The following is a 21,449-nucleotide window of genomic DNA, read 5'->3' on the forward strand; positions in this document are numbered from 1 at the left end:
GGAGCGAGGGTCGTTACTAGGCCCCAGGGAAGACAGTAGGGACGGAAGGAGGGAGGGAGCGAGGGTCGTTACTAGGCCCCAGGGAAGACGGAAGGAGGGAGGGAGCGAGGGTCGTTACTAGGACCAGGGAAGACAGTAGGGACGGAAGGAGGGAGGGAGCGAGGGTCGTTACTAGGCCCCAGGGAAGACAGTAGGGACGGAAGGAGGGAGGGAGCGAGGGTCGTTACTAGGCCCCAGGGAAGATGGAAGGAGGGAGGGAGCGAGGGTCGTTACTAGGCCCCAGGGAAGACAGTAGGGACGGAAGGAGGGAGGGAGCGAGGGTCGTTACTAGGCCCCAGGGAAGACAGTAGGGACGGAAGGAGGGAGGGAGCGAGGGTCGTTACTAGGCCCCAGGGAAGACGGAAGGAGGGAGGGAGCGAGGGTCGTTACTAGGCCCCAGGGAAGACAGTAGGGACGGAAGGAGGGGAGGGAGCGAGGGTCGTTACTAGGCCCCAGGGAAGACGGAAGGAGGGAGGGAGCGAGGGTCGTTACTAGGCCCCAGGGAAGACAGTAGGGACGGAAGGAGGGAGGGAGCGAGGGTCGTTACTAGACCCCAGGGAAGACGGAAGGAGGGAGGGAGCGAGGGTCGTTACTAGACCCCAGGGAAGACGGAAGGAGAGAGGGAGCGAGGGTCGTTACTAGGCCCAAGGGAAGACAGTAGGGATGGAAGGAGGGAGGGAGCGAGGGTCGTTACTAGGCCCCAGGGAAGACGGAAGGAGGGAGGGAGCGAGGGTCGTTACTAGGCCCCAGGGAAGACGGAAGGAGGGAGGGAGCGGGGGTCGTTACTAGGCCCCAGGGAAGACGGAAGGAGGGAGGGAGCGGGGGTCGTTACTAGGCCCAAGGGAAGACAGTAGGGCCGGAAGGAGGGAGGGAGCGAGGGTCGTTACTAGGCCCCAGGGAGGGAGAAAGGTAGATAGGGGGATGGGCGAAAGACAGAGATGACATTTTAGTCATTATCTCTTAACGTCTCTGTTTTATTGTAGCTGTGGTGGAGACTTCTGTTGTTGTAGCCGTTTTCTCACTGTTAGCATTAGCACCGCTATTAGCACCGCTGGTTATTATGTAGACTAGGAAACTAAACCATTGTTACTCCACTGTAAAACACTGAGATCTGTCATAGTACAATGTCATGGCACAACAAAAAGAATGGGTGGCTCATTAATAAGCCCAGCCATGTTTTAATTCACTGTTAATCCACTGAATAATATATGACCCATGCTTGACTGATCAAGTTACTCTCACTTGATAGCCATTTACACACAGAGATGGTTGGTAAATAAAAGCCAAATCAACATATACTGTATTTTATTTCAGATCATCGGCTGTGAAACATTGTGAAGCAGATAGACCCTTACACACACACAAACAAACGTGCACTACAGAGATCCCCTCTAGCCATTGCATGTTCTGGCCATGACCTGACTTGACTTTCACTCCACCTTGTTCCCACCTTCTGATTACAGTAACATTGTCTTCTGATTACAGTAACATTGACTTCTGATTACAGTAACATTGTCTTCTGATTACTATAACATTGTCTTCTGATTACAGTAACATGGTCTTTGATTACTGTAACACTACCTTCTGATTACTGTAACATTACCTTCTGATTACGGTAACATTGTTTTCTAATTACTGTAACATTACCTTCTGATTACGGTAACATTGTTTTCTAATTACTGTAACATTACCTTCTGATTACGGTAATATTGTGTTCTTCTGTCTTCTTCTCCTTTGGTGATTGGTCACATAAAATCTGATTACTAGGAGTTAGTGAGTTATGAACATACCTAAGGCGGGTATAACCCTTCGTAAGGTGGTTATAACTCTTCATAAGGTGGTTATAACTCTTCATAAGGTGTTAATAACTCACTCCCTCTCAAAAGGAGACCTTTCAAAAGAGCCGTTCCTTAGAAAAGCTAGCCAGAGCAGCCGTCGTATCTTGGTATGTAAACGTCCTTTTTTTTTTTTTTTACTTGTTGTTTATTTTGTTGTTGTTGTTGTTGTTGTTGTTGTTGTTGTTTACATGATGTCCTGCTGGTGCTGTGTAGATTCACTGACCACCTGTGGGAGGAGAGGACAGTCAGTCAGGGTGGAAAGGTCAGACACATAGAGACAACAAACAGATGGCCCCTAGAGAGACAATGTCTATTTGTTTATTGTACCTTTATTGAGACCAATGTCTCTTTCACAAGGGAGCCCTGCATCTTATAATTACACACACATTTACAAAATACAACAGAATACAAAATACAATAACGAACGAGTCCCCTCATATAAATAAAGTTGTCATTTAAAACATGTAGATGAGCTAACGAAGAAACCGAGGGGTTAAACTGGGCTTTCTTCTACAGAAATAGATTACTTGGTAGTAGGAAAAACAATTGTTCAGTCAACCATCCCCCCGTCAGCCCTTGACTATGGGGTGACATAATCTGTATGAACGCTGCTGTCGCGTCTTTAAAACCATTGGATACATAGCACACTTTATTACGGATGACATCACTGTGTCAGAGCGGTCTGGTCATCAGCAGGCAGCTTAGCGGTTTCGAGCGTTGGGCCCCAGTGACCGAAAGATCGCAGGTTAGAATACCCAAAACCCTTGAGCAAGGCACTGAATACCAGGGTTCTTAAATTCCGGTCCTGGAGGGCCGAAACACCTCTGTTTTTCATCCTCTCCTTCTAATCAGGGGCTAATTCAGACCTGGGACACCAGGTGAGTGCAATTAACTACCAGGTAGAAATAAAAAACAGAAGTGTTTCGGCCCTCCGGGACCGGAATTGAAGAACCCTGCCCTAAACCCTAATTTGCTCCGTACTACTCTGGCTGACCCTGTAAAACAACACATTACACTGCACCTATCATACTACTATGGCTGACCCTGTAAAACAACACATTACACTGGACCTATCATACTACTATGGCTGACCCTGTAAAACAACACATTACACTGCACCTATCATACTACTATGGCTGACCCTGTAAAACAACACATTACACTGCACCTATCATACTACTATGGCTGACCCTGTAAAACAACACATTACACTGGACCTATCATACTACTATGGCTGACCCTGTAAAACAACACATTACCCTGGACCTATCATACTACTATGGCTGACCCTGTAAAACAACACATTACACTGCACCTATCATACTACTATGGCTGACCCTGTAGAACAACACATTTCACTGAACCTATCATACTACTATGGCTGACCCTGTAAAACAACACATTACACTGGACCTATCATACTACTATGGCTGACCCTGTAAAACAACACATTACACTGCACCTATCATACTACTATGGCTGACCCTGTAAAACAACACATTACACTGCACCTATCATACTACTATGGCTGACCCTGTAGAACAACACATTTCACTGAACCTATCATACTACTATGGCTGACCCTGTAAAACAACACATTACACTGCACCTATCATACTACTATGGCTGACCCTGTAGAACAACACATTACACTGGACCTATCATACTACTATGGCTGACCCTGTAAAACAACACATTACACTGGACCTATCATACTACTATGGCTGACCCTGTAGAACAACACATTACACTGGACCTATCATACTACTATGGCTGACCCTGTAAAACAACACATTACACTGCACCTATCATACTACTATGGCTGACCCTGTAAAACAACACATTACACTGGACCTATCATACTACTATGGCTGACCCTGTAAAACAACACATTACACTGGACCTATCATACTACTATGGCTGACCCTGTAAAACAACACATTACACTGCACCGATCCGCTGTATGTAACAATACAACATCTTATTTCTGTATTTATTTATGAAACATTTCCTTCTATTAATTTACATAGCTATCTTGCAGAAATTACCATATTACTTCACAAAAATTACCATATTACTTCACATTGCTCCTGACCCACAGACGTAGGAAATACCTTTACACGCTCACAGGAACGGATAACTCTTGAAATTCCTTTAGTAGCTACCGATTTAGGTTAAACAAGCGTTCGTTTTTAATGGAACAAATTTCAGAGTACCCTACGATTAGACGTGCTAGTGCTTCTCGGGGCATTTTAGGGTATTGGTTAAACGAATGTACGTGTTTTTTTTATCGTTCTAATTGCATGTTTTGTATTGTTGTATTTGTCATGACACTGCCTTTATCTGTAGAAGTCATTCCTTGTTATGTACCTTGTTTTTTCTGCTGCTTTTTTTTTTTTTTTGTGAAACAGGGCTCTCTTCCAAAAGAGACATGGTCTCAATGGGACTTTCCTGTGAAAATAAAGGTTCAATAAATAAAATAAAATAAATATAGATATGATGGAGACAAGGACAGTTAAAGTGTGGACAGGACAGTGACTAAACAACTGTAGTTTTAGTGTGAAGAATATGTCCTCCAGGGTTCAGTCAATTCAGGAAGTAAAATGAAATTCCAATTCCGAAATTCCAATTCCGAGTTCTCTTCTTCTTCTTTTCTCCCCGATTTTGTGGTATCCAATAGCGATCCAATTACGATCTTTTCTCATCGCTGCAACTCCCCAACGGGCTCGGGAGAGGCGAAGGCCGAGTTATGCGTCCTCCGAAACATGACCCGCCAGCTTAACCCAGAAGACAGCCGCACCAATGTGTCGGAGGAAACACCGTTAAACTGATGACCGAAGTCAGCCTGCAGGCGCCCGGCCCACCACAAGGTGTCGCTAGAGCACAATGAGCCAAGTAAAGCCCCCCCGCGGCCAAACCCTCCCCTAACCCGGATGACGCTGGGCCAATTGTGCGCAGCCCTATGGGACTCCCGGTCACGGCCGGTTGTGACACAGCCTGGGATCGAACCAGGGTCTGTAGTGACACCTCAAGCACTGCGATGCAGTGCCGGAGGCCGTCTCAATGCTTTTCTATGAAGAAAAATTGGAATTGGAATTAGGAATTTCTGTTTAGTTCAGGAATTGTCTGAATTGAAATTATATTGACCCCAACCCTGGTGTCCTCTGTACGTCTCTTAACTGTGAGAGGAGGGTGAGATGCTCAGAGGTAGGGTGGAGAAAACATAGTATTGAGGGGGTCAGGATAAGGAGAAGTGTGTTAATTAAAGGTGGTTGGTCAACAGCTGAGATGTAAACTGCACTTACATACAGAGCACTAGCACCCTCGCTCATAGAATATTTCATCTAGATCCAAATTAATTAATCAAATGACTGTAAGGCTATAAAATGCCATGTCCAAGTCCCAAATAGCACCCTATTCCCTATATAGTGTGCTATTTCTGGCCAGAGTCCTGGGCCCTGGTCAAACGTAGTGCACTATGAAGGGAATAAGGCGTTATTTGAGATGAGGCCTATATTGGTGTCTTCTGTGTGTCGTTCTGTCCATTTAACTCACCTCTCCATCGCGGGTCTCGATGGTCTTGATCAGAACAGTCTTCTTGGAGTGGACCTCTGATGAACGCCCGGCGTCTGGGCTGGTCTCTGTAGGGAGAGGACAGAGTTAACGCAACCTCCACCTAACGCAACCTCCACCTAACGCAACCTCAACCTAACGCAACCTCAACCTAACGCAACCTCAACCTAACGCAACCTCCACCTAACACAACCTCAACCTAACGCAACCTCCACCTAACGCAACCTCAACCTAACGCAACCTCAACCTAACGCAACCTCCACCTAACGCAACCTCCACCTAACGCAACCTCAACCTAACGCAACCTCCACCTAACGCAAACCTCCACCTAACGCAACCTCCACCTAACGCAAACCTCCACCTAACGTAACCTCAACCTAACGCAACCTCCACCTAACGCAACCTCAACCTAATGCAACCTCCACCTAACGCAACCTCCACCTAACGCAACCTCCACCTAACGCAACCTCCACCTAACGCAACCTCAACCTAACGCAACCTCCACCTAACGCAACCTCAACCTAATGCAACCTCCACCTAACGCAACCTCAACCTAACGCAACCTCCACCTAACGCAACCTCCACCTAACGCAACCTCCACCTAACGCAACCTCCACCTAACCAAAACACATCAGTCTAACCCTAGCCTCAGCTCTCAGGCTTAATGAGACTTGGAAAGATGGCAACTCAAGGCTAACCAACTATCTCTGGGCTGGTGTTTTGAATGGAAAGTATAGACCACAAGTAAGACAACCTCAACCTAACCACAACCTAACCTAACCACAACCTCAACCTAGCCACAACCACAACCACAACCTAACCAAACCACAACCTAACCCTACCTCAACCTAACCACAAAAGGAACCTTAGTCTCTTCCCACAGCAGCAGTGAGCCCGCGAGACTGAGGTAAAACAACCACAAGCTAACCCAAAAGCCACAGTTGAACTATGACATCCTTAATCAATTAAGTCTAATCATGCTCCATTATTTTCATTTGTCTGGCAACAGACATATTGTGGCCTTAGTAATATCAATATCTGAAATGCATCGATTCATGTCAGTAGTGTCAACTGTCAACCTATTTTCAGCTGCCGCTACTCCCCCTTGTGGTAAAATGTGATGCTGCTCACATAACGTGTTCATATAACGTTTCCTATAATGATCACTGGCGATTGCTCAGTTGTTTCCATTACTCACCTCTGAATCCAATAGTGGAATATGATGAGGCAGCCGAGTGAGCAGCCGAGTGGGAGCCAGAGTGAGAAGACTGGGAGCCAGAAACAGTGATTCTGGGGAAGACAGAGAGAAGACAATCATACAGGAAATGACAGGTTAGATATATTTGATGTGCTCCTATTGAGTGCCAGCTCAACGTTCCATTTTTTATATTTTACTGTTTTTTTGATTGTTTGAAAGTCCCTGCAACAATCTATTGTGGCTGATTCCATTGATGATGACCTCCCTCACCTACAGGACGTCCCTAACCTTTACCCTGGCTCCATCTCAATGTGTCTTTTGTAATTCCTTGCATCGTATCTCCTCCCGCCTTCTCAGTAGTAACGGAGGAGAAAGTCCCAAGGGCTCTCCCATCCAACCTTCTTCTCCAATGCGTTTGAGATGAAGGCGAGGAGAGAGGATGTGAGGAATCCTAGGGGTTTTCTCGTTTGGGTAAAAGTCCGTCCTCCATCCTCTCTCCTCCATCCTCTCTCCTCCATCCTCTCTCCTCCATCCTCTCTCCTCTGTGACCCGGAAACCGATAAGTGGTCGAGGAGTGTCAGGCCATTAGTAGTCAAACGGAAGTTGGCCCCTCCCCTCCTCCATTTCTTCCTTTTAGTGAGGAAGCACAAGTGTATCCTACCAGGAAGAGTTTTAATATCTGCCACACCCCCTTTGAATCAGCTGTTGTTTTGTCTGAGTAGAAAAGCGTGCACACATTTCAAAACAATATTCTACTTATCCTTTTATCTATAAAATGTCTTGCACATCTAATTTAATTTGTTTTGATCACTTTAAACATTTATTTTGGGATCCCTCCCCCTACTTCTCTCCTCCCCTCCCTCTATCCCTCCCCCTACTCCTTTCCTCCCTCTCCTCTATCCCTCCCCCTACTCCTCTCCTCCCTCTCCTCTATCCCTCCCCCTACTCCTCTCCTCCCTCTCCTCTCTCCCTCTCCCAACTCCTCCCTCTCTCCTACCTGCTCTCCTCTCCCTCCAGTAGTTTCCTGTAGGTAGCGATCTCTATGTCCAGGGCCATCTTGACGTTGAGCAGGTCCTGGTACTCTCTGAGGTGGCGAGCCATCTCATCCTTCATCTTGGCGATCTCAGACTCCAGACGGGTGATGGAGTCCTGATAACCTCCAGCCTCGTTTCCCAGACGATCCTCCATCTCCCTCATCTGCCTCAGCAGAGACTCGTTCTGTAGGGGAGAGAGAGAGAGAAAGAGAGAGAGAGAGAGAGAGAGAGAGAGAGAGAGAGAGAGAGAGAGAGAGAGAGAGAGAGAGAGAGAGAGAGAGAGAGAGAGAGAGAGAGAGAGAGAGAGAGAGAGAGAGAGAGATGATTACATAAACAGTAAGGTAGGTAAACAGGCATCATAGTAAGATTGAGAAGGGAGCCGGTGGAGAGGTGCTTGATGTGATGATAGGTTAGGGAATTGTCCTGAAGTGTGTACAACTCCCCATGTATTTAAAATCATTGGATTGCCATGGCTAGTGGGAGTTTACCAATCCTTTCCTGTCAAATACAAGAAGGGAAGTATACACTTAGTCCAGGAGGATATAGAGTAGGATGGAGTAATAGTCCAGGAGGATATAGAGTAGGATGGAGTAATAGTCCAGGAGGATATAGAGTAGGATGGAGTAATAGTCCAGGAGGATATAGAGTAGGATGGAGTAATAGTCCAGGAGGATATAGAGTAGGAAGTAGTAATAGTCCAGGAGGATATAGAGTAGGATGTAGTAATAGTCCAGGAGGATATAGAGTAGGATGTAGTAATAGTCCAGGAGGATATAGAGTAGGAAGTAGTAATAGTCCAGGAGGATGTAGAGTAGGAAGTAGTAATAGTCCAGGAGGATATAGAGTAGGATGGAGTAATAGTCCAGGAGGATGTAGAGTAGGATGTAGTAATAGTCCAGGAGGATATAGAGTAGGATGTAGTAATAGTCCAGGAGTATATAGAGTAGGAAGTAGTAATAGTCCAGGAGGATGTAGAGTAGGAAGTAGTAATAGTCCAGGAGGATATAGAGTAGGATGTAGTAATAGTCCAGGAGGATATAGAGTAGGATGTAGTAATAGTCCAGGAGGATATAGAGTAGGATGTAGTAATAGTCCAGGAGGATATAGAGTAGGAAGTAGTAATAGTCCAGGAGGATATAGAGTAGGAAGTAGTAATAGTCCAGGAGGATATAGAGTAGGATGTAGTAATAGTCCAGGAGGATATAGAGTAGGATGTAGTAATAGTCCAGGAGGATATAGAGTAGGAAGTAGTAATAGTCCATGAGGATGTAGAGTAGGATGTAGTAATAGTCCAGGAGGATATAGAGTAGGATGTAGTAATAGTCCAGGAGGATATAGAGTAGGATGGAGTAATAGTCCAGGAGGATATAGAGTAGGAAGTAGTAATAGTCCAGGAGGATATAGAGTAGGATGTAGTAATAGTCCAGGAGGATATAGAGTAGGATGTAGTAATAGTCCAGGAGTATATAGAGTAGGAAGTAGTAATAGTCCAGGAGGATGTAGAGTAGGATGTAGTAATAGTCCAGGAGGATATAGAGTAGGAAGTAGTAATAGTCCAGGAGGATATAGAGTAGGATGTAGTAATAGTCCAGGAGGATATAGAGTAGGATGGAGTAATAGTCCAGGAGGATATAGAGTAGGAAGTAGTAATAGTCCAGGAGGATATAGAGTAGGATGTAGTAATAGTCCAGGAGGATATAGAGTAGGATGTAGTAATAGTCCAGGAGTATATAGAGTAGGAAGTAGTAATAGTCCAGGAGGATGTAGAGTAGGATGTAGTAATAGTCCAGGAGGATATAGAGTAGGAAGTAGTAATAGTCCAGGAGGATGTAGAGTAGGATGAAGTAATAGTCCAGGAGGATATAGAGTAGGATGTAGTAATAGAGTACTCACGGTTCCCTTGAGAGAGTCGATCTCGCAGGTGTAGGACTGGATCTGGTGTCTGAACTCCATGCTCTCCTGTTTGGCCTGTCTCAGAGCATCGTTGTTCTTGTTCACAGCCTGGTTCAGGTCTGACACCTGGAGAGGAGGTGAAGACATGGGTTAGAATAGATGCTGGCTTAGCGACTGTCACAGTCCACATATCATATCCAGCTTTGGCTTATCTATCACTGGCAGTCACACACAGATAATGTTGGGATTTTATCATGTTCTGTGCCAGGGTTGGGGTCGATTTCATTCCAATTCCAATTCCAATTGAATGAATGCACTGAATTGAAACAGAATAAAGCCCAGCCCTGTTCTGTATGGTCCTAAGCCAATTATCTCAACCATCACGATGGCAGCAAGCCTCTCTAACCATGACCCCACTGTCATTACCCACCCATATTTCTAGTGTTTACCTTGGACTTGCACCAGTCCTCTGTCCTGTACCAGAATATATAATACTACTGTGTATTATAGGTGGTGTTTACCTTGGACTTGTACCAGTCCTCTGTACTGTACCAGAATATATAATACTACTGTGTATTATAGGTGGTGTTTACCTTGGACTTGCACCAGTCCTCTGTACTGTACCAGAATATATAATACTACTGTGTATTATAGGTGGTGTTTACCTTGGACTTGCACCAGTCCTCTGTACTGTACCAGAATATATAATACTACTGTGTATTATAGGTGGTGTTTACCTTGGACTTGCACCAGTCCTCTGTACTGTACCAGAATATATAATACTACTGTGTATTATAGGTGGTGTTTACCTTGGACTTGCACCAGTCCTCTGTACTGTACCAGAATATATAATACTACTGTGTATTATAGGTGGTGTTTACCTTGGACTTGTACCAGTCCTCTGTACTGTACCATAATATATAATACTACTGTGTATTATAGGTGGTGTTTACCTTGGACTTGCACCAGTCCTCTGTACTGTACCAGAATATATAATACTACTGTGTATTATAGGTGGTGTTTACCTTGGACTTGTACCAGTCCTCTGTACTGTACCAGAATATATAATACTACTGTGTATTATAGGTGGTGTTTACCTTGGACTTGCACCAGTCCTCTGTCCTGTACCAGAATATATAATACTACTGTGTATTATAGGTGGTGTTTACCTTGGACTTGCACCAGTCCTCTGTACTGTACCATAATATATAATACTACTGTGTATTATAGGTGGTGTTTACCTTGGACTTGCACCAGTCCTCTGTCCTGTACCAGAATATATAATACTACTGTGTATTATAGGTGGTGTTTACCTTGGACTTGCACCAGTCCTCTGTCCTGTACCAGAATATATAATACTACTGTGTATTATAGGTGGTGTTTACCTTGGACTTGCACCAGTCCTCTGTACTCTACCATAATATATAATACTACTGTGTATTATAGGTGGTGTTTACCTTGGACTTGCACCAGTCCTCTGTACTGTACCAGAATATATAATACTACTGTGTATTATAGGTGGTGTTTACCTTGGAATTGTACCAGTCCTCTGTACTGTACCAGAATATATAATACTACTGTGTATTATAGGTGGTGTTTACCTTGGACTTGTACCAGTCCTCTGTACTGTACCAGAATATATAATACTACTGTGTATTATAGGTGGTGTTTACCTTGGACTTGTACCAGTCCTCTGTACTGTACCAGAATATATAATACTACTGTGTATTATAGGTGATGTTTACCTTGGACTTGCACCAGTCCTCTGTACTGTACCAGAATATATAATACTACTGTGTATTATAGGTGGTGTTTACCTTGGACTTGTACCAGTCCTCTGTACTGTACCAGAATATATAATACTACTGTGTATTATAGGTGGTGTTTACCTTGGACTTGCACCAGTCCTCTGTCCTGTACCAGAATATATAATACTACTGTGTATTATAGGTGGTGTTTACCTTGGACTTGTACCAGTCCTCTGCACTGTACCATAATATATAATACTACTGTGTATTATAGGTGGTGTTTACCTTGGACTTGTACCAGTCCTCTGCACTGTACCAGAATATACAATACTACTGTGTATTATAGGTGGTGTTTACCTTGGACTTGTACCAGTCCTCTGTACTGTACCAGAATATATAATACTACTGTGTATTATAGGTGGTGTTTACCTTGGACTTGCACCAGTCCTCTGCACTGTACCAGAATATATAATACTACTGTGTATTATAGGTGGTGTTTACCTTGGACTTGTACCAGTCCTCTGCACTGTACCAGAATATATAATACTACTGTGTATTATAGGTGGTGTTTACCTTGGACTTGTACCAGTCCTCTGTACTGTACCAGAATATATAATACTACTGTGTATTATAGGTGGTGTTTACCTTGGACTTGCACCAGTCCTCTGCACTGTACCAGAATATATAATACTACTGTGTATTATAGGTGGTGTTTACCTTGGACTTGTACCAGTCCTCTGCACTGTACCAGAATATATAATACTACTGTGTATTATAGGTGGTGTTTACCTTGGACTTGCACCAGTCCTCTGTACTGTACCAGAATATATAATACTACTGTGTATTATAGGTGGTGTTTACCTTGGACTTGTACCAGTCCTCTGCCTCTGAGATGTTCTTGGCGGCGATGCCCTCGTACTGCATGCGGATGTCCCTGAGGGCAGCGGTCAGGTCCGGTTTGGTCATGTCCATCTGGACCTGTACTGAGGTCTCCTGCATCTGGCTGGTCAGCTCATGGATCTCCTGCAGGGGTTTGAGGTCAGGGGTCAAAGATTAGGCATTAAAGGTCCGGGGTCAGAGGTTAGGTGTTACAGGGGTCAACTAGCATCGTATCAGAGTGGTTTTATATGCAAGAATCAGAATCTCTATGCTACAGTGGAGAGTGACGCAGGGATGTTCTTCGTAGTAGTATAAAACAGGATTTTATTTGGATTACTAGTCTTTGTGAAAAGAGGTTCTGATGAAGGTCATCGATGAAGGCTGAAACGTCAAGCTTTTTATAGTTGCTTAAATTAAATAATACGGTTTTATGGTGAGCAAGTGTTGTGTATTTTCCTTTTCAAGGATTATCATCCTTTAGCATAATGAGATCCTTCTTTCCTCAACTTTCCTGAGTCATTCAATTTACAGAAACTCTGGCTCCTACAATACATAGACAGGACCAATGGTCTCTCTCTCTCTGTCCTACATAGACAGGACCAATGGTCTCTCTCTCTCTCTGTCCTACATAGACAGGACCAATGGTCTCTTTCTCTCTCTCTCTCTCTCTCTCTCTCTCTCTCTCTCTCTCTCTCTCTCTCTCTCTCTCTCGTCCTACATAGACAGGACCAATGGTATCTTTCTCTCTCTCTCTCTCTCTCTCTCTCTCTCTCTCTCTCTCTCTCTCTCTCTCTCTCTCTCTCTCTCTATCCTACATATACAGAACCAATGGTCTCTCTCTCTCTGTCCTACATAGACAGGACCAATGGTATCTTTCTCTCTCTCTCTCTCTCTCTCTCTCTCTCTCTCTCTCTCTCTCTCTCTCTCTCTCTCTCTCTCTCTCTCTCTCTCTCTCTCTCTCTCTCTCTCTCTCTCTATCCTACATATACAGAACCAATGGTCTCTCTCTCTCTGTCCTACATAGACAGGACCAATGGTCTCTCTCTCTCTCTGTCCTACATAGACAGGACCAATGGTCTCTCTCTCTCTCTCTGTCCTACATAGACAGGACCAATGGTCTCTCTCTCTCTCTCTGTCCTACATAGACAGGACCAATGGTCTCTCTCTCTCTCTCTCTGTCCTACATAGACAGGACCAATGGTCTCTCTCTCTCTGTCCTACATAGACAGGACCAATGGTCTCTCTCTCTCTGTCCTACATAGACAGGACCAATGGTCTCTCTCTCTCTCTCTGTCCTACATAGACAGGACCAATGGTCTCTCTCTCTCTGTCCTACATAGACAGGACCAATGGTCTCTCTCTCTCTCTCTGTCCTACATAGACAGGACCAATGGTCTCTCTCTCTCTCTCTCTCTGTCCTACATAGACAGGACCAATGGTCTCTCTCTCTCTCTCTGTCCTACATAGACAGCACCAATGGTCTCTTTCTCTCTCTCTCTCTCTCTCTCTCTCTCTCTCTCTCTCTCTCTCTCTCTCTCTCTCTCTCTCTCTCTCTCTGTCCTACATATACAGGACCAATGGTCTCTCTCTCTGTCTTACATATTTCCCAGCTGCCAATCTCTCTATCTCATGGTTTAATTTTAGCTGTGCATCTGTTGAACAATGTTACCGAGGGCCCTCCATGTCACAGGCCAGGCCCAGCTGACACTATGCCTTCACCAAGACAGGCCAGCATAGCACTGAAGTCAAATGTCAGAAGAGAAAGCATGAAAGGATCTGACTTTAGAAACCAGATCAAGTTCCTCCATCCACTGTGCACTGTGTAACTGTACGGTTGTGTGTATGTGTGTGCGTGGTGTGCGATGCGTGTGTGTGTTCACAGTAAGTAAAGTGGGGAAAGAAAGTATTTAGTCACCACCAATTGTGCAAGTTCTCCCACTTAAAAAGATGAGAGAGGCCTGTAATTTTCATCATAGGTACACGTCAACTATGACAGACAAAATGAGAAAAATAAATCCAGAAAATCACATTGTAGGATTTTTAATGAATTTATTTGCAAATGATGGTGGAAAATAAGTATTTGGTCAATAACAAAAGTTTCTCAATACTTTGTTATATACCCTTTGTTGGCAATGACACAGGTCAAACGTTTTCTGTAAGTCTTCACAAGGTTTTCACACACTGTTGCTGGTATTTTGGCCCATTCCTCCATGCAGATCTCCTCTAGAGCAGCGATGTTTTGGGACTGTCGCTGGGCAACACGGACTTTCAACTCCCTCCAAAGATTTTCTATGGGGTTGAGATCTGGAGACTGGCTAGGCCACTCCAGGACCTTGAAATGCTTCTTACGAAGCCACTCCTTCGTTGCCCGGGCGGTGTGTTTGGGATCATTGTCATGCTGAAAGACCCAGCCACGTTTCATCTTCAATGCCCTTGCTGATGGAAGGAGGTTTTCACTCAAAATCTCACGATACATGGCCCCATTCATTCTTTCCTTTACACGGATCAGTCGTCCTGGTCCCTTTTCAGAAAAACAGCCTCAAAGCATGATGTTTCCACCCCCATGCTTCACAGTAGGTATGGTGTTCTTTGGATGCAACTCAGCATTCTTTGTCCTCCAAACACGACGAGTTGAGTTTTTATCAAAAAGTTATATTTTGGTTTCATCTGACCATATGACATTCTCCCAATCCTCTTCTGGATCATCCAAATGCACTCTAGCAAATTTCAGACGGGCCTGGACATGTACTGGCTTAAGCAGGGGGACATGTCTGCCACTGCAGGACTTGAGTCCCTGGCGGCATAGTGTGTTACTGATGGTAGGCTTTGTTACTTTGGTCCCAGCTCTCTGCAGGTCATTCACTAGGTCCCCCCGTGTGGTTCTGGGATTTTTGCTCACCGTTCTTGTGATCATTTTGACCCCACGGGGTGAGATCTTGCGTGGAGCCCCAGATTGAGGGAGATTATCAGTGGCCTTGTATGTCTTCCATTTCCTAATAATTGCTCCCACAGTTGATTTCTTCAAACCAAGCTGCTTACCTATTGCAGATTCAGTCTTCCCAGCCTGGTGCAGGTCTACAATTTTGTTTCTGGTGTCCTTTGACATCTCTTTTGTCTTGGCCATAGTGGAGTTTGGAGTGTGACTGTTTGAGGTTGTGGACAGGTGTCTTTTATACTGATAACAAGTTCAAACAGGTGCCATTAATACAGGTAACGAGTGGAGGACAGAGGAGCCTCTTAAAGAAGAAGTTACAGGTCTGTGAGAGCCAGAAATCTTGCTTGTTTGTAGGTGACCAAATACTTATTTTCCACCATTATTTGCAAATAAATTCATTAAAAATCCTACAATGTGATTTTCTGGAAATTTTTTCTCAATTTGTCTGTGATTGTTGACGTGTACCTATGATGAAAATTACAGGCCTCTCTCATATTTTTAAGTGGGAGAACTTGCACAATTGGTGGCTGACTAAATACTTTTTTTCCCCCACTGTATGTGTGTTATATTTGCCCAGAATGTTCAGGCTACCATAGGAGTGAGTGTCACATATATGATCCACTTGCTATAGAAATTATGACCTATGCCTTTAGAAACCAGGAAAGTCTCACCCACTGTGCAGGGCATGACTGTAGGGTTAGAGCTGTACGAATAGAGCTGTATGCGTGTAGCTTGGAGTATAGTAGCTTGGAGTATAGTAGCTTGGAGTACAGTAGCTTGGAGTACAGTAGCTTGGAGTACAGTAGCTTGGAGTACAGTAGCTGGGAGTATAGTAGCTTGGAGTACAGTAGCTTGGAGTACAGTAGCTGGGAGTATAGTAGCTGGGAGTATAGTAGCTGGGAGTACAGTAGCCTGGAGTACAGTAGCTTGGAGTACAGTAGCTGGGAGTATAGTAGCTGGGAGTATAGTAGCTGGGAGTATAGTAGCTGGGAGTATAGTAGCTGGGAGTATAGTAGCTGGGAGTACAGTAGCTTGGAGTACAGTAGCTGGGAGTACAGTAGCTGGTAATATAGTAGCTGGTAATATAGTAGCTGGGAGTATAGTAGCTGGGAGTATATTAGCTGGGAGTATAGTGGTTTGGAGTATATTAGCTGGGAGTACAGTAGCTGGGAGTATAGTAGCTGGGAGTATAGTGGTTGGGAGTACAGTAGCTGGGAGTATAGTAGATGGGAGTATAGTAGCTGGGAGTACAGTAGCTGGGAGTATAGTAGCTGGGAGTATAGTAGCTGGGAGTATAGTAGCTGGGAGTATAGTAGCTGGGAGTATAGTAGCTGGGAGTATCTGGGAGTATAGTAGCTGGGAGTATAGTAGCTGGGAGTATAGTAGCTGGGAGTATAGTAACTGGGAGTATAGTAGCTGGGAGTATAGTAGCTGGGAGTATAGTAGCTGGGAGTATAGTATCAGGGAGTATAGTGGTTGGGAGTACAGTAGCTGGGAGTATAGGGCAGGAGCCTATCTCCTGTTTCTACAGCACAATGCACTGGTTTGGATATGTTCTATTCACATTGACCTTGTAGCATGGTTCCAGCAAATATGGTAGAAGCGTAAACAGGCCAGCCCAGTTCAGTTTCGCCTGGCTTGGCTCAGTAGTGCGAAAAGGTTATGAGTTATCTCAAAGGGCCCTGCAGGACCATACTGACCTCCTCATGAATCTTCTTGAGGAAGGCGATCTCCTCCTGCAGGCTCTCGATGCGTCTCTCCAGGTCCAGCCTGGACAGAGTGGCAGAGTCCACATCCTAGAGAAACAGAACAACAACATGGGATATAGTTCACGTTTAATATTGACGTTTCAGCATAAGTCCTTTCCCAAGACGAGAGCCGACATACTGAGAGAGAGAGAGAGAGAGAGAGGGAGAGGGAGGGAGAGAGAGAGAGAGAGAGAGAGAGAGAGAGAGAGAGAGAGAGAGAGAGAGAGAGAGAGAGAGAGAGAGAGGGGGGGGAGAGAGAGAGAGAGAGAGAGAGAGAGAGAGAGAGAGAGAGAGAGAGAGAGAGAGAGAGAGAGAGAGAGAGAGAGAGAGAGAGAGAGAGAGAGAGAGAGAGAGAGAGAGAGAGAGAGAGATAGAGAGACTCTAGGAAACAATTGCAGCTTCAGATCATGTTTTTCTCACACTCTGCACTGTTATCATTGATCTAACCTGACTGCATGTATATGGGAAGAGAGAAAGTTCTGAAGGCAGCCAAAGAAAGAGAGAAGGAGAGGGAAAGTGTGACTCACAGCTCTGAATGCAGACAGGTTGCTCTCTGCCTCTTCCTTCTGGTGGATCTCCTCATGCAGTCTGGAGGGAGGGAGGGAGGAGGGAGGGAGGGAGGGAGGGAGGGAGGGAGGGAGGGAGGGAGAGGGGAGAGAGAGAGAGAGAGAGAGAGAGAGAGAGAGAGAGAGAGAGAGAGAGAGAGAGAGAGAGAGAGAGAGAGAGAGAGAGAGAGAGAGAGAGAGAGAGAGAGAGAGAGAGAGAGAGAGAGAGAGAGAGAGAGAGAGAGAGAGAGAGAGAGAGAGAGAGAGAGAGAGAGAGAGGGAGAGGGAGAGGGAGAGAGAGAGAGAGAAATAGTTGAAACAGATTCAGATGCTGCCTTGTCCTCCCTGTCTGTGCCTGTAGGTAGGTATTCTGTTGGAACAGCATACTTTACACTGAGCATACTCCACAGCATACTTTACACTGAGCATACTCCACAGCAGATATAGGCTGGGAAGGAACTCAATTTTGAAAACAGACAAAGACTCTCAGGGGAGAGATAATGATGTGCAGTTATTACTTAATCTTTAAAGCACAGTCTCTCTCTGTGACTACAGGAATAGAGTTTAGACCCTACCACAGTCTCTCTCTGTGACTACAGGAATAGAGTTTAGACCCTACCACAGTCTCTCTCTGTGACTACAGGAATAGAGTTTAGACCCTTCCACAGTCTCTCTCTGTGACTACAGGAATAGAGTTTAGACCCTTCCACAGTCTCTCTCTGTGACTACAGGAATAGAGTCTAGACCCTTCCACAGTCTCTCTCTGTGACTACAGGAATAGAGTTTAGACCCTTCCACAGTCTCTCTCTGTGACTACAGGAATAGAGTTTAGACCCTTCCACAGTCTCTCTCTGTGACTACAGGAATAGAGTTTAGACCCTTCCACAGTCTCTCTCTGTGACTACAGGAATAGAGTTTAGACCCTTCCACAGTCTCTCTCTGTGACTACAGGAATAGAGTTTAGACCCTTCCACAGTCTCTCTCTGTGACTACAGGAATAGAGTTTAGACCCTTCCACAGTCTCTCTCTGTGACTACAGGAATAGAGTTTAGACCCTTCCACAGTCTCTCTCTGTGACTACAGGAATAGAGTTTAGACCCTTCCACAGTCTCTCTCTGTGACTACAGGAATAGAGTCTAGACCCTTCCACAGTCTCTCTCTGTGACTACAGGAATAGAGTCTAGACCCTTCTACAGTCTCTCTCTGTGACTACAGGAATAGAGTTTAGACCCTTCCACAGTCTCTCTCTGTGACTACAGGAATAGAGTCTAGACCCTTCCACAGTCTCTCTCTGTGACTACAGGAATAGAGTCTAGACCCTTCCACAGTCTCTCTCTGTGACTACAGGAATAGAGTCTAGACCCTTCCACAGTCTCTCTCTGTGACTACAGGAATAGAGTCTAGACCCTTCCACAGTCTCTCTCTGTGAGTACAGGAATAGAGTCTAGACCCTTCCACAGTCTCTCTCTGTGACTACAGGAATAGAGTTTAGACCCTTCCACAGTCTCTCTCTGTGACTACAGGAATAGAGTCTAGACCCTTCCACAGTCTCTCTCTGTGACTACAGGAATAGAGTCTAGACCCTTCCACAGTCTCTCTCTGTGACTACAGGAATAGAGTCTAGACCCTTCCACAGTCTCTCTCTGTGACTACAGGAATAGAGTCTAGACCCTTCCACAGTCTCTCTCTGTGACTACAGGAATAGAGTCTAGACCCTTCCACAGTCTCTCTCTGTGACTACAGGAATAGAGTCTAGAACCTACATGGACCTACATTCCTCATACAGTGAAGCCTGTTCTAAGGCAGTCAAGGGTCGAACCAGAATTCAAAGGGAGCCGAGGATGGTGCAGTACAGGGATTGCCGTCCACCCACAAATAATTTGACATCCTTCCTTTATGTGACCTGCTGTGTCCTATGAACGGCTCAACTTAGCTGACCCTCCCAACAACATTTAAAAGCTGTGTCCTGCTTAGCAGCATTGGTTGTCATTAGCCTACTGTTCATAAAGATATGGTATCTCTGACTAACTGTAGGCATGTATTCTACCATAGCCCAGGGCCACACACTGCTTATCTGTGTAATGGTTGGCAGTCCAGGCTGTTTGTATGCTGTATCAAAGAGGAAACGATTGACGGCCACCACGCGATGTGTCTGATGTTACCGCCGGCGATAAAGTCTCTTCAGAGTCATACACAGCCAAGGGGGAACAAAACTGCAGAGTGTGTTCTAGTACAGAACAGACCTGATCTAAAGATCAGTCTCTAACAGGCCTGGTAGACCAGGGCCAGTATTCATCAACTGTTTCAGAGTAGATCAGAATTCCTGAATACCAACCCTGAGCTGATCTGAGGTCGGTATCACACAGCAGCTGCGTATTCCACCCCCAACCTTCCCAACCTTCCCAACCTTCCCAACCTCCCCAACCTCCCCAACCTCCCCAACCTTCTCAACCTTCCCAACCTTCCCAACCTTCCCAACCTTCCCAACCTTCCCAACCTTCCCAACCTTCCCAACCTCCCCAACCTTCCCAACCTCCCCAACCTTCTCAACCTTCCCAACCTTCCCAACCTTCCCAACCTTCCCAACCTTCCCTCCACTTCCACACTGGTTTGACTCTCCCCCATTCTCCCTTCTGCACTGCACCCAAACCCCTCCCACAGAGGCCTTGGAGGAGATAGGTCACTGCACCCAAACCCCTCCCACAGAGGCCTTGAAGGAGATAGGTCACTGCACCCAAACCCCTCCCACAGAGGCCTTGAAGGAGATAGGTCACTGCACCCAAACCCCTCCCACAGAGGCCTTGAAGGAGATAGATCACTGCACCCAAACCCCTCCCACAGAGGCCTTGAAGGAGATAGATCACATCAGCTGTTACAGTGCAGAGAGAAATTCCAATATAGAAAAACCCAGAGATAATTTCACACTGCTGGTCCAAATATGAACATAAAAGCTGAAAGGTATGTCAGTGTGGTCTATTAAAATATGTTATCATGAGATAAAGACAATAAAAAAAATAAAAAAATAACCTGCAATTGTGACTTATAGCCAAGTGACTTATAGCCAAGTGACTTATAGCCAAGTGACTTATAGCCAAGTGACTTATAGCCAAGTGACTTATAACCAAGTGACTTATAGCCAAGTGACTTATAGCCAAGTGACTTATAGCCAAGTGATTTATAGCCAAGTGACTTATAGCCAAGTGACTTATAGCCAAGTGACTTATAGCCAAGTGACTTATAGCCAAGTGACTTATAACCAAGTGACTTATAGCCAAGTGACTTATAGCCAAGTGACTTATAGCCAAGTGATTTATAGCCAAGTGACTTATAGCCAAGTGACTTATAGCCAAGTGACTTATAGCCAAGTGAATGCTGTCTTTATTTCAGCATTGATGATGTGTATAGACTGAAATAAAGAAAGATACCCACACACTTTTGTCTGATAGGCTGCTGATAATGGGTTATATTTAGGAGACAGCGTCTGATAGGCTGCTGATAATGGGTTATATTTAGGAGACAGCGTCTGATAGGCTGCTGATAATGGGTTATATTTAGGAGACAGCGTCTGATAGGCTGCTGATAATGGGTTATATTTAGGAGACAGCGTCTGATAGATTAATTCTCTACTGGGTTAATTCTCTATCTCTACTGGGTTAATTCTCTATCTCTACTGGGTTAATTCCCTATCTCTACTGGGTTAATTCTCTATCTCTACTGGGTTAATTCTCTATCTCTACTGGGTTAATTCTCTATCTCTACTGGGTTAATTCTCTATCTCTACTGGGTTAATTCTCTATCTCTACTGGGTTAGTTCTCTATCTCTACTGGGTTAGTTCTCTATCTCTACTGGGTTAATTCTCTATCTCTACTGGGTTAATTCTCTATCTCTACTGGGTTAATTCTCTATCTCTACTGGGTTAATTCTCTATCTCTACTGGGTTAATTCTCTATCTCTACTGGGTTAATTCTCTATCTCTACTGGGTTCATTCTCTATCCCTACAGGGTTAATTCTCTCTAT

At 44.9% G+C, this 21,449-nt stretch overlaps 1 protein-coding gene across 2 annotated transcripts in view; it reads right to left on the reverse strand.

Annotated features, from left to right (window-relative positions):
• Positions 1–1,327: 1,327 nt before the first annotated feature.
• LOC121536445 (desmin) overlaps positions 1,328–21,449 on the reverse strand; it is a 21,642-nt gene continuing 1,520 nt past the window's right edge. Inside the window, exons 2-10 of one of the 2 annotated variants that reach the window (XM_041843708.1) lie at positions 17,413–17,473; positions 16,838–16,933; positions 12,185–12,346; positions 9,576–9,701; positions 7,646–7,866; positions 6,649–6,740; positions 5,433–5,518; positions 4,248–4,328; positions 1,328–2,103 (exon numbers count right to left, since the gene is read on the reverse strand). In XM_041843708.1, coding sequence (XP_041699642.1) covers positions 2,062–2,103; positions 4,248–4,328; positions 5,433–5,518; positions 6,649–6,740; positions 7,646–7,866; positions 9,576–9,701; positions 12,185–12,346; positions 16,838–16,933; positions 17,413–17,473 — 967 coding nt within the window. In that variant the 3' untranslated portion in view covers positions 1,328–2,061. The remainder of the gene's footprint in view (positions 2,104–4,247; positions 4,329–5,432; positions 5,519–6,648; positions 6,741–7,645; positions 7,867–9,575; positions 9,702–12,184; positions 12,347–16,837; positions 16,934–17,412; positions 17,474–21,449) is intronic. The other variant, XM_041843709.1, reaches the window with a different exon arrangement.

This window comes from Coregonus clupeaformis, chromosome 23 (assembly GCF_020615455.1).
Source record: "Coregonus clupeaformis isolate EN_2021a chromosome 23, ASM2061545v1, whole genome shotgun sequence".
NCBI lineage: Eukaryota > Metazoa > Chordata > Actinopteri > Salmoniformes > Salmonidae > Coregonus > Coregonus clupeaformis.